The following is a 12,389-nucleotide window of genomic DNA, read 5'->3' on the forward strand; positions in this document are numbered from 1 at the left end:
GTGTTTTTTTGACACCCCCCCCCCCAAGCTTGTCTCTGCACTTTTATGCTTCTAGTATTTGTATGTATGCAATTTGGATTCCTCCTTATTTGCCAGTTAGTAGTGTAGCCTGTAGTTGGGGTTCACGAGAATCTTTTATGATTGTACAAATTCTGTTTTTTATGGGATTATCATTTGCTTCCCAAATTCCTTTATATGTAGAGGTAAAATGAAGCACAATCAATGAGGGAAATTGAAATACTACCTGTAATTCCAGGACCTCAGCTCAACTTTTAAATTTCCTGGTTCCCTTCTATTTTTAGTCCGTATGAAAATATGCTGTTTACTCCGTTTTCATTTATTCAGCAAACATTGGGCATCAGTTATGTTTAAGCCATGGTCCTTATGATTAAGGAGGTCAGAATGAGGTAGACAGATAAAAACAATATTCTAATATTATGTAAGGGCTGAAAGAGGCATATGAATATTTTCTTAGGAAAATAGAGACTATGGAAGGAGAGTAATGTCATTGCCCCCTAGTGGAAGGCCACCAGGAACATGCCTATAGTTGAACATGAGTTTATTACTTTTTACAGTGAGAGAAAACACACACCATAGGAAGCCATGGGACATCTCAGTAAGAGAGTGTTAAAAGGGATTTATTTTTGAATTTAGGTTTGTGTTAAGTGATTTTGGGGAAAGAAGTCTGGAAGTGGAGGTAATTCTATGACTGGAAATCTGAAATCTTATCTATCTAGAGTTAGGCTAATGCCATGACTGGTCAAGACATACTTGTCATTCAAGGCACCAAGGTGGCTCAGTTGGTTAAGCGTCCAGACTCTTAACTTTGGTGCAGGTCATGATCTCAGAGTTTGTGAGACTGAGCCCCGCATCAAGCTCTGTGCTGACAGTGTGGAGCCTGCTTGGGATTCTCTCATTTCTTGCTCTCTGCCCCATCCCCCTCACTCACACACTCTTTGTCTNTTTAGAGAGAGCGTGGGTAAGTGGGGGAGAGGGGCAGAGAAAGAGAAACTGAGAATCTTAAGCAGGCTCCACGCTCAGCGCAGAGCCTCACACAGGGCTTGATGCTGTAACCCTGGGATCATGACCTGAGCCAAAATTAAGAGTCAGATGCTCAGCTGACTGAGCCACCCAGGTACCCCTACAGTTAGTCTTGATGGAGTTGAGGTTATTGCCCATGGATGTGAAGATAAATCAGGTCAGGAGATGGGCACATTTTGGAGGGCCTTGTGTATTATTTTAGGAGTTTGAGTTTCTGGGGGTGAATTGCTGACTTATTATACAGGGAGCGCAGTCTTATTTAGACAAATCCCTTTTGTTACCTGGCAAAGGATAGAGGTGGAGGAGATCAGAGTCAGGGAGATGTGTTAGAACTTTGCTACTTAAAGCAAATTGGCCTGTGGGCCAATGACAAGGGCATCACTTGGGGGCTTGTTAGAAATGCAGAAACTCAGGCATTATCCTATACCTACTAAATCAGAATCTGCATTTTAAAGAGATTAAAACATTTTTTTAATGCTTACTTATTTTTGAGAGCAAGAGAGAGACAGAGCACAAGTGGGGAAAAGGCAGAGAGAGAGAGGGAGGCACAGAATCCAAAGCACGCACCAGGTTGCGAGCTGTCAGCCCAAAGCCTGATACGGAGCTCAAACTCACAAACCGTGAGATCATGACCTGAACCGAATTCGGTTGCTTAACTGCCTGAGCCATCCAGGCGCCCCCAGAATCTGCATGTTAACAAAAATCTCCGATGATTCATAGGCATTTAAAAATTTTTTTAACAAGTATTTTATTATTATTTTAATGTTTATTTATTTTTGAGAGAGAGAGTGACGGAACATGAGCAAGGGAGGGGCAGAGAGAGAGGGAGACACAGAATCTGAAGCAGGCTTCAGGCTCCAAGCTGTCAGCACAGAACCCGATGTGGGGCTCAAACTCATGAACTGGGAGATCATGACCTGAGCTGAAGTTGGATGCTTAACCAACGGAGGCACCCAGGCAGCCCTTTTATTTTTGTTTTTAAATGTTTATTTTGAGAGATGGGGGGCAGAGAGAGAGGGAGAGAGTTACAAGCATGTTCCACACTGTCAGGTCAAAACCCAGCATGGGGCTCTATCTATCTCACAAACTGTGAGATCATGACCTGAGCCAAAGTCAAGAACTGGATGCTTAACCCACTGAGATGCACTGCACCAATTCATCAGCACTTTAAAGTTTGAAAAGCCTTTGTTGGGGAGTTACAGTAGTCCTGGTAAGAAGCAATAAGACTCTGAACCAAGGCACTGGTTGAGGAGGTGAAGAATTGTGGAGGTATTATTATAACAAATATTACAAGTCTCCTGCATGCTGGCCCCATCCTGGGAGCTGGAAGTACCACAGAGAGGATGGTCTCCCCACCAGACTGCAAGTTTCTTGATGGAAGAGACTAACAAGGAAATTGGTCAGTAACCTGTAGTAGGGAAAGTGCAAGCTCAGGATGCAGTGAGACCACATCAGAAGGATGCAGGCCTGGTGAAGTTGAATAGTCAAGGAAGGGTTCTTGGAGGGGTAAGTGATGTTGAAGCTGAGTTCCAAAGGGTAAGCGAGCTAGGCAAAATCGGGGTGGGGGGCGGCATTCCTGGCCTGGGAACAGCAATCAGCCAACGACTAAAGCCCAGAGAAGGGAATACTGGTTGTCACTTGTTGGGCCACAGGTGTTTGCTAGGAGTGGAGTTGAGAGTGGGGTGTGACTAGAGGTGAGGTTGGGGAGATGAATGGAGGCCAGATGTGGAGGAGTCTTCTAGACCCTGTGTAGAAAGTTGGCCTTTATTCTAAAGACCATGAGGGAGCCCCACAAGTGTTTTAATCAGAGAAAATAAAGGATGAGTTTTGTGTTTTAGGCCCTTCTAAATGCTGAGAGGTAGGATGAGGTAGAAGTGATGGCTGCAAGCCTGGAGGCAGGGAGCAGAGTGCAGTGTTCTAGAAGAGAGAAAGTGGTGATCCTCCTAATGTAAGGAGTGAGGGAGGAGGGGCATTCTAGAAGGATGACCACTCCTCTGTTGTAGTTAGAGTGGTTTGAGCACTATTTGGATGTAGGCACCTAGGCAATTGAAGCAGGTGAGCCGGATGGTTGGATTTTGGCATTCTTGAGGCTTTTTTTTCTTTTAAGTTTTCAGTGTTATGTTTATTTCTTCATTCAGCAGCATGTTCTGACTAGTGGGTGAATTTTTGTTTTTGTTTTTCATTTCTCCTGGTCTTTGGGCCAAGACAGGAGAAAGACAAAGAAATTGACATTACATATTTTGTTTCCTTTTAGGGCTGGCTGGAGTTAAGTAGAAGAGAGGACTGTTTAGCCAAAGTTGTTATTTTACTAGAGCTATAGAACTTGTATTGCTGATGTTTTTACTAGAGGCAGCAGCATCTAGTAGAAGTACACAAAACTAGAGTTCTAGTTCTAGCTTTCATACTGATTAGCACGGTGAGCTTAGGCAGATCACTTGACCTGTTGGTGTTTGTTTCCTAGAGAAAGGAAATACCTACCTGGCTTGTCTTGCAGGAGCCTTGTGTGCCTTAAATGAGATAATACATGTCAAGTGGTTTGAAAATCTTACTGGATCAGAGAACGCTGTTGTAGCTGTCATTCCATCTGGTCTTCAGAAGAATACCCTATGGTAGGTAGAGGAGGTGTTAACGCAGTCTTATCTCCACGGAAATGGAGGCTTCACAAGATTAGTAGCTTTACCTGAGGGTAAAGAGCTTTATAGGTTTAGCTGTATGAAATTGCCAGTATTCACAATACTTATAACCTAATAAGCAGGCACGTTTTCTGACTCCACATACAATGTGCACTATAGTCCCTCTTTTTAAAAATGGATGAAGTGCTAAAATGTTGTCAGTTAGCCTAGGCCCTGGAGTGAATTAGTGAATTAGTTGAATATTTTGTTTTAGGAATCCATGATTTCTTTAAAAATCCATCATAGGAGTGCTCAGTCTGTGATCTTGTGGTTCGTGGGCTCGAACCCCATTTCGGGCTCTGTGGTGACAGCTTATAGCCTGGAACCTGCTTCATAATCTGTGTTCCTCTCCCTCTGCCTCTCCCCTGCTCATGATTTGTCTCTCAAAAAATAAATAAATGTTAAAAATATTTAAAAAATAAAAATAAAATCTGGCATAAAAATTTGCTTTAAGATAAACACAACCTTTTTAAAAAATTTAAAAAATTTCTAAAATGTACATCCAAGTTAGTTAGCATATAGTGCAACAGTGATTTCAGGAATAGAATCCTTAATGCCCCTCACCCATTTAGCCCATCCCGCCTCCCACAACCCTTCCAGTAACCCTCTGTTTGTTCTCCATATTTAAGAATCTCTTATTTTTTGTCTTCCTCCCTGTTTTTATATTATTTTTGCTTCCCTCCCATTATGTTCATGTTTTCTATCTTAAAGCCCTCATATGAGTAAAGTTATATGATATTTGTCTTTCTCTGATTGACTAATTTCACTTAGCATAATACCCTCTTGTTCCATCCATGTAGTTGCAAATGGCAAGATTTCATTCTTTTTGATTGCTGAGTAATACTCCGTTTTATATATATATATATATATATACACACACACACACCACATCTTTATATATTCATCCAAGATGACCACAACCTTTTGAAGCACATACTTGAATTATTTTGGGGGTAATAATTGACTCCATGAAGGGGGCCTGTGTTTCTCTTCCTCTCTTTATTTTTTTGCGAGGTAGTGGGATGCTTTATTTACCACGCAAACAATCATGCTCATCGTAGGCCCTGGGGAAGTGTTTACAGAATTAGAAAATAAGTTAATGAATTTCACAGTACATGTCTTTGTTGAATTTGAAATTGTGATGCAGTCATTGCTACCCTGGTAACTCATCAATGTCTTTTTCTGTTCTAGGTGGAATTGAGCTATTTGCTGAAACTTCTTTCCTTCGTAGTCCAGGGAGAAACTTACATTTGGATTTTACTTTACCATGGCTTTGGTTCACAAGTTTCTGAGTGGCACTTATATTTTCAGAAAGTGCCTGAAGCCAAGTGTTGCCTCATGTCCAGTTTTGGGTACTCGCTTTGCAGACTATTGTTCTAGTAGTCTTCAGAAACCTGTGGCTGCTCCTGGCAAAAACTCCTCTCAAAGGAATACTGAAGGGGATTTGCAAGGACATCACCAGAGAGAAGTTGCTTTGGATATAACTTCTCCAGGGGAGAAGCCTGAATTTAGTTTTGATAAAGCAATTAAAGATGAAATAAAGGACCATTGTAGGCGTTTAAAGGATGATATTGTGAATTATTGGAGAGGCCCTGAAGGCCGTCCTCTGCATGAGGTCTTAATGGAACAAGCCAAGGTCGTCTGGCAATTCCGTGGAAAAGAAGACTTAGATAAGTGGATAGTGACTTCTGATAAGACGATAGGAGGCAGAAGTGAAGTGTTCCTGAAGATGGGCAAGAATAATCAGAGTGCACTGCTGTATGGAACTCTGAGCTCTGAAGCGCCGAAGGATGGGGAAAGTGGTCGCAGTGGGTACTGTGCAATGATATCCAGGATTCCAAGGGTAAGTGAAGCCCCAGAGCGACAGTGTTCCAGTGAATGGGGGTGAATTTCATTGTAGCATGAACTGTAGCAGATAGCTTCTTTTGTTTGTTTTTTTAAACAAAAACACTTTTTGAAGTTTGTTTATTTTGAGAGACTGAGAACGGGAGCGGGGGGAGGGGCAGAGAGGAAGGAAGGGAGAGAGAATCCCATTGCAGGGCTTGAACTCACAAACTGAGGCGAACTGTGAGATCATGAACTGAGCCAAAAGCAAGAGTCGGACGCTTAACTGAGTCACCCAGGTGCCCCAACAGATAGCTTTTGTTTCTGTAAATGAAAACACCTGGCAGCTCATTTGTGTCAGTGGGGTTAAATAACTACAGGGCGTAGGTGTAAAGCAAAAGCATACGGGGAAGTGGTTCCTGAGGAGGGCTTCTTGTTTCTGGGCATCACTTTGGGTCAGGGTGGGGTATTCTTATGTTTGAGGAGCCCTGAGAAGTCAGCCATTTGAACAATGATCTCAGGGATGTGTGTCTTCTCTAATAGACCACAAACCCTGTGATGGCCAGAGGTTCCTTAGGGTAGATGTAAGATCAGCATGTTCCTTCTATTTATTTTTTAAATAAACTTTTTAGGGGCACCTGTGTGGCTCAGTCGATTGAGCGTCCAACTTCAGCTCGGGTCTTGATCTCGCAGGTGGTGGGTTTGAGCTCCGTGTCGGTCTTGATCTCGCAGATGGTGGGTTTGAGCTCCGTGTCGGGTTCTGTGCTGACAGCTAGCTCAGAGCCTGGAGCCGGCTTCTGATTTTGTCTCCCTCTCTCTCTCTGACCCTCCCCTGCTCATGCTGCCCCTCTCTCTCTCTCAGAAATAAATAAAACATTTAAAAAAATATAAATAAACTTTTTATTTTGGAATAGTTTTAGTTTTACTGAAAAATTGTGCAGATGGTACAGAAGGCTCCATAGGCCCCTCACCCAGCTTCTCCAGTTATTGCCATCTTATACTGCTGTAGTACATTTGTCACAATTAGGAAACCAACATTGGTACATTACTATTAACTAATTCCAGACACTGTTTGTATTCCACTAGTTTTTGCACTTGTACTTTTACTGTCCTGGGATCCCAGCTGGACACCACATTACATCTAGTTGTCGTGTCTCCTTAGGCTCCTTTGCTCTGTGATAGTTTCTTAGTCTTCCCTTAGTTTTCCTGAGGATTTGAGAAATCCTGGTCAGGTATTTTGTGGAAAGACCCTCAATTTGGGATTTTTTGATGTTTTTTTCTCCTTGTAAGACCGGGTTTTTGTTTTTTTAGGAAGAATACCACAGAGTTGAAGTACTGTTCTCATCACATATCAGAAGTACATGCTAGCAATGTGACTTATCACTGATGAGTTAACCTTGATCACCTGGTCAATAGTGTTTGCCAGGTTACTGCATTGTTACTGTTTGTTTCTCTTTCCATACTCTTCTTCGGAAGCAAGTCACTAAGTGCATCCTACATTCAAGGCATGGGGTTAACTTCTGTCTCCCTTGTTTTAAAATTTTTTTTATTGTTTATTTACTTTTTGAGAGAGAGACAGAGTGTGAGTGAGGGAGGAGCAGAGAAAGAGAGACACAGAATCCAAAGCAGGCTCCAGCCCCTGAGCTCTCAGCACCTAGCCTGATGCGGAACTCGAACTCATGAACTGTAAGACCTGTCTGAGCAGAAGTCAGACACTCAACCCACTGAGCCACCCAGGTGCCCCAAAGTTCTGTCTCCTTTATTAAAGGGGTGATATTTTCATAAATTATTTGGGATTCTTAAGAGAAGTTTTGTGTCTTCTGCCTTATTTATTTAATCAGCCAGTCATTTTGTATGGACTCATACTTTGGGTTATAATCCAATGCTATGTTATTTATTTTGTTGCTCAAATTGTTCCAGTTTTGGCCATTGTAAGCTCTTTCAAGTTAGTTTTTGTCTCTTTGACATGCCTTCATTTTTTTTGTTTTTTAGCACTTTTTGGCACTACAGCATGCTTTGAACACATTTTGTATTTTCTCTGTCCCAACCCTAGAATTAGCCATTTCTCAAAAGAGCCCTGATTCATTTTTTGGGGGAATGGTATTAGAAACACAGATCTGGGTGCTGAGTACACTTGTTGCTACTGGGTTGACAATACTTCCGGGACCTTTCAGTGGACACAGCAGGAAATACAGGAATGTATACCAACCCGTGGAAACACATGTCTGTAATTATTTCTGTAGAAGCCAAATATGAGTTCATACCGTGCTGACTCTCATATAGTACTATGTGGTTCATTCCAGGCTTCTCCCTCTGGCTTATCTATAACGTCCTACTATAATAATGTGAGACACCTATCTCCCATCATTTACTATCAATTTACCTATTAATTCAACCCGACTATACATGCAAAGCAGTTTCAGAACATTTTAATTTTTTATTAAAAATTTCTTTTAATGTTTATTTTTGAGAGAGAGAGAGTGAGCAGGGGAGGGGCTGAGAGGGAAGGAGACAACAATCTGAAGCAGGCTTTAGGCTCGGAGTACAGGCGGGGCTCAAACGATGAACCATGACATCATGACCTGAAGTTGGATGCTTAACCAACTGAGCCACCCAGGCACCCCTATTTTTTTTTTTTAATGTTGATTTTATTTTTGAGAGAAAGACAACGTGAGTTGGGGAGAGGCAGAGAGAGAGGGAGACACAGAATCCGAAATAGGCTCTAGGCTCTGAGCTCTCAGCACAGAGCCCGGTGCTGGGCTCAAACTCATGAACCATGAGATCGTGACCTGAGTCAAGATTGGATGCTTAACCAACTGAGCCACCCAGCGGCCCCAGCAGTTTCCCAATTTATAACCCATAACCCTGTGAGAAACAACTTTACCAACTAGAGTACAGTGGTTATATGTAATTTCCTTGGTCTTTAGTTTTACAGTTTCCCATCAGAACACTATTTTCCAGAGTTACTTAGGTTAGCTCCTTTGTCTCACCACTAGTATATGGCTTTTTGCAAATTTGATGGCCAGGTGTTGTTTCAGGGCTGCCTGGACAGGCTCTTGTGCCTGGCCTGGGCCACAGCCCCTGGATGTTTGCTTGGGTATTGTGCTCTGAGGAGAAAGGCATACATTAGGAATAGTGGGTCCCTCTCTCCAGATAATGATGAGAAAGAAAGGTATATGTTCTTTCAGAAACAACAAATATGCATACAAAGATTTTTTTTTTCAGTGTCTGAAATCCACAGAATGGATTTGGTCTTTCCACAGTAGAAAATAATTCTATGGCTGGATAAATACTGTGGATTAATGAAAATAGGTGATAAAATTTATTAAGTGTGCCTTGCCAGTTCTCTTGATACTTTATATACATTTATGTATATATATTTACATACCTTTAAATCCTCAAAATAATCCTGTAAAGTGTGGTCATCCTAATTTTACAGATGAGGAAACTGAGGCTTTGGGAGCGTTAACAGCTTGTCTAAAGTTACACAGCTAGCAAATAATAGTCCATATCTGAGCACTGCTATTCTTGAAGTCAGATTACCTTTGAGAATGCTATAAATAAACACCTTTTTAAATTAACGCTAAATTTCTCTTTCCGTGAGAGAGAGTATAGGTAGTTGTTAAGAATACAGATTTTGGGGGCGCCTGGGTGGCTTAGTCGGTTAAGCGTCCGACTTTCGCTTGGGTCATGATCTCACGGTTCGTGGGTTCGAGCCCCGCATCGGGCTCTGTGCTGACTGCCAGTTCAGAGCCTGGAGCCTGTTTCAGTCTGTGACTCCCTCTCTCTCTGACCCTCCCCTGCTCACGCTGTCTCTCTCTCTCTCTCCTAAAAATAAATAAAACATTTAAAAAAAAAAAAAAGAATACAGATTTTGGAATTAATTGGCACTGGACCTACCATTTCCTAGTTGAGTGCTCAGTTTCTTCATTTGTAAACTGGAACACGATGATAGTACTTATCTCAGGAGGCTGTGAGGATGAAATTATGCATTCACAGTGCTTAATGTAGGTTTTCATTGGATGGTAGCTATTGTTATAAAATAGCAGTTTTAAAACTCGAGCTCTTTCATAGTTTTCTGATTTATGGAAAGGCAGCTGTCATGCCCACTCAGAATCCATTACTCCATAGGACCAGGGGAAAAAAAGACATACAGTAATTCATTTCCATTCATTGATACTTACAAGTGCCTACCACACATCAACACCGTCCTGGGCCAATCATTTCCTGAAGGATACCTTTGAAAGATAAATACGGGGCGCCTGACTGGTGCATTTGGTTAAACGTCTGACTCTTGATCTCGGCTCAGGTCAAGAGTTTGAGCCCTATGTTGGGCTTTCTGCTGAGTGTGACGCCTGCTTGGGATTCTCTCTCTACTCCTCCCTCAATTGTGCGTGCACGTGTGCACTCTCTCAGATAAATAAACATTAAAAAAAAAAACAGAAACGTAAATACATTGTCAGTATTTTATGCTAAAAAAGGAATCACCAGATTTATCTGCTTTCTTATGATAGTAGAAAGCCAGGATAGGCAGAAAAATGCCAGTGGATCCTTTTGATGCTTCCAAAGATGACTAATTTTGCTAGTAGTAGAAAATCAGATGAAATTAATTTTCTTTTTTATACCTTAGGGCCCTTTCGAGAGGAAGAGGTCTTATGATTGGTCCCAGTTCAACACTCTATATCTCCGTGTACGTGGAGATGGTCGGCCTTGGATGGTGAATATCAGAGAGGACACGGATTTAATCCAGAGGAAGAATCAGATGTACAGTTACTTCATGTTCACTCGTGGGGGGCCCTACTGGCAGGAGGTCAAGGTAACAGCACAGCTCTTTACCGTGTATGAAAATGAAGTCTTTTGAAATCATGGTTACACTGTAGTTTTTTTTTCCCCCCCTCTTACTCCCTTTTGGAAGGTGTGGAAAGAAAAAGAAGGAAGATGAACTAGGGGTGAGATTAATATGTGATTTTTTTCTTTAATTAATATAAATGTTAGTTTCCTAACCAATAAATATTTCTGATAAGGATATGGCCAGATCCATGGTAAATCATGGGTACATCTTTGCTTTGTGCCCAAGTAGATGTTTCTTCTTAAGTTTCCACCATATCCTCTCTTCCAGGCAACTCTATTAAGCTCGTATCCCTAGTTTAGGAGAAAATCTCCCTTAAGAGTAATAAATACTTCATATTTCACAATCATTAAAATTTTTATTCATTTCTTGGTAATATAAGGCAATGTTACTTTATGAGAGTAAGCTTTAAGAAGGTAAAAATGTTAACGTAGAGGAAAAGAAGTAGACATTCAGGGAATGAATTTCAACCACCCATTCTTTTCTTCTGTCTCCTGAAGGTTTTTAATACATAAAAGAAAGTCCCTGTTTTGTTTATACTTAAACCTAAGAGTCATTCTAGATTCTTTTCTCCCTTACCCAAATATATTGTTAGCATATCCTGTCACCTGTACTTCTAAACTGCACCCAGAGTGTGACCATTCTAGCCATCTCTCCCACTCACCCTTGTCCAGGCCTTTGGATTAGTACAGCAGCCTCTTCATGGCTTTCCCTTGTTCTCTTGCCCCCTGAAATCCACTTTCCAGCTGCCAGAGTGATGTAATGCATAGTGCATACTACATCAGTCACATGCTTAAAACCCTCCAGTGGCTTCTTACAATTAGAAAAAAGTCCTTAACACGGCCTACCGGACCTACAGTATCAGACCCCTGTCTTCAACCTCAGTCTCCCTGCCTACCTTCCTCCTCCATACTGGCCCCTTTTCTGCGTATCAGACTCAGCAAGCTCTCCTCCAGCTCAGAGCCTTTGTACTTCATGTTGTGTCTGCTAGTATGCTCTTGACCTGATTCGTCTCTCCTGTCATTCAGCTCTCAGCTCAAAAAGTGTCAGAGAGGCCTGACCCCTGTAGCTAGAGTTGTACCCTCTAACCCAGTCACTTTGAGTAATGACACTGCCCTGTTTACTTTTTTCTTAGAACTTACTACTAAGTAAAAATTATTTTGTTCATTCACTTGTCTCTTTGTTTATTGTCACTTTCTACCCTGCTCCCCTGGAACATAAATTCTGTAAATTCTGAGAGGAGGGACTTTGTCTGTATTGTTCATGGCTGTCTCCCCTGCACCTCAACAGTGTGCCTAGCATATAACAGTCACTTAATGTATATTTCTGCATTAACAGAGTTATGTAAGCAAAAAATTATTACATATGTAACACTAGTATACAAATAATATGTATAACAAATTATTACTTTAAAATGTTTATTTTTGAGAGAGAGAGAGAGAGAACACATGAGCAGTGGAGGGGCAGAGAGAGAGCAGGAGATGGAGGATCTGAAGCAGGCTCTGTTGCTGTTATTGCAGAGCCCAAATAAGGGGTTGAATCCATGAACCATTAGATCATGACCTGAGTGGAAGTTGGATACTTAACTGACTGAGCCACCCAGGTGCTCCACTATAGCAAATTATTAAAACTAGGATGATAGAAAATTTGGAAAATGCCAAAAAGGAAAAAAAAAAAGTTGTACCCAGTGTTTCAACACTACCCAAAGGTAAAATACTTTTAGTGTATGTTTCAGATTTTTCTTTCATTAATTAGTTAATTTACTTATTGTTGAATTTACATCCAGGTTAGCATACAGTGCAACAATGATTTCAAGAGTAGATTCCTTAATGCCCCTCACCCATTTAGCCCATCCCCCCTCCCACAACCCCTCCAACAACCTTCTGTTTGTTTTCTATATTTAAGAGTCTCTTATGTTTTGTTCCCTCCCTGTTTTTATATTATTTTTGCTTCCCTTCACTTATGTTCCTTGGTTTAGTATCTTAAATTCCTCACATGAGTAG

At 41.4% G+C, this 12,389-nt stretch overlaps 1 protein-coding gene across 6 annotated transcripts in view; it reads left to right on the top strand.

Annotated features, from left to right (window-relative positions):
- Window positions 1-12,389, top strand: part of NDUFAF1 (NADH:ubiquinone oxidoreductase complex assembly factor 1) — a 30,278-nt gene that overhangs the window by 796 nt on the left and 17,093 nt on the right. For 5 of the 6 annotated variants that reach the window (XM_077764642.1, XM_077764639.1, XM_077764641.1 and 2 more), the window contains exons 2-3: window positions 4,905-5,556; window positions 10,168-10,353. In XM_077764642.1, the coding sequence (XP_077620768.1) occupies window positions 4,981-5,556; window positions 10,168-10,353 (762 nt within the window). In that variant the 5' untranslated portion in view covers window positions 4,905-4,980. Of the gene's footprint in view, window positions 1-3,535; window positions 3,651-4,904; window positions 5,557-10,167; window positions 10,354-12,389 lie in introns of all 6 variants that reach the window. The other variant, XM_077764640.1, reaches the window with a different exon arrangement.

This window comes from Crocuta crocuta, unplaced genomic scaffold, assembly GCF_008692635.1.
Source record: "Crocuta crocuta isolate KB4526 unplaced genomic scaffold, BGI_CrCroc_1.0 scaffold102, whole genome shotgun sequence".
Lineage (NCBI taxonomy): Eukaryota > Metazoa > Chordata > Mammalia > Carnivora > Hyaenidae > Crocuta > Crocuta crocuta.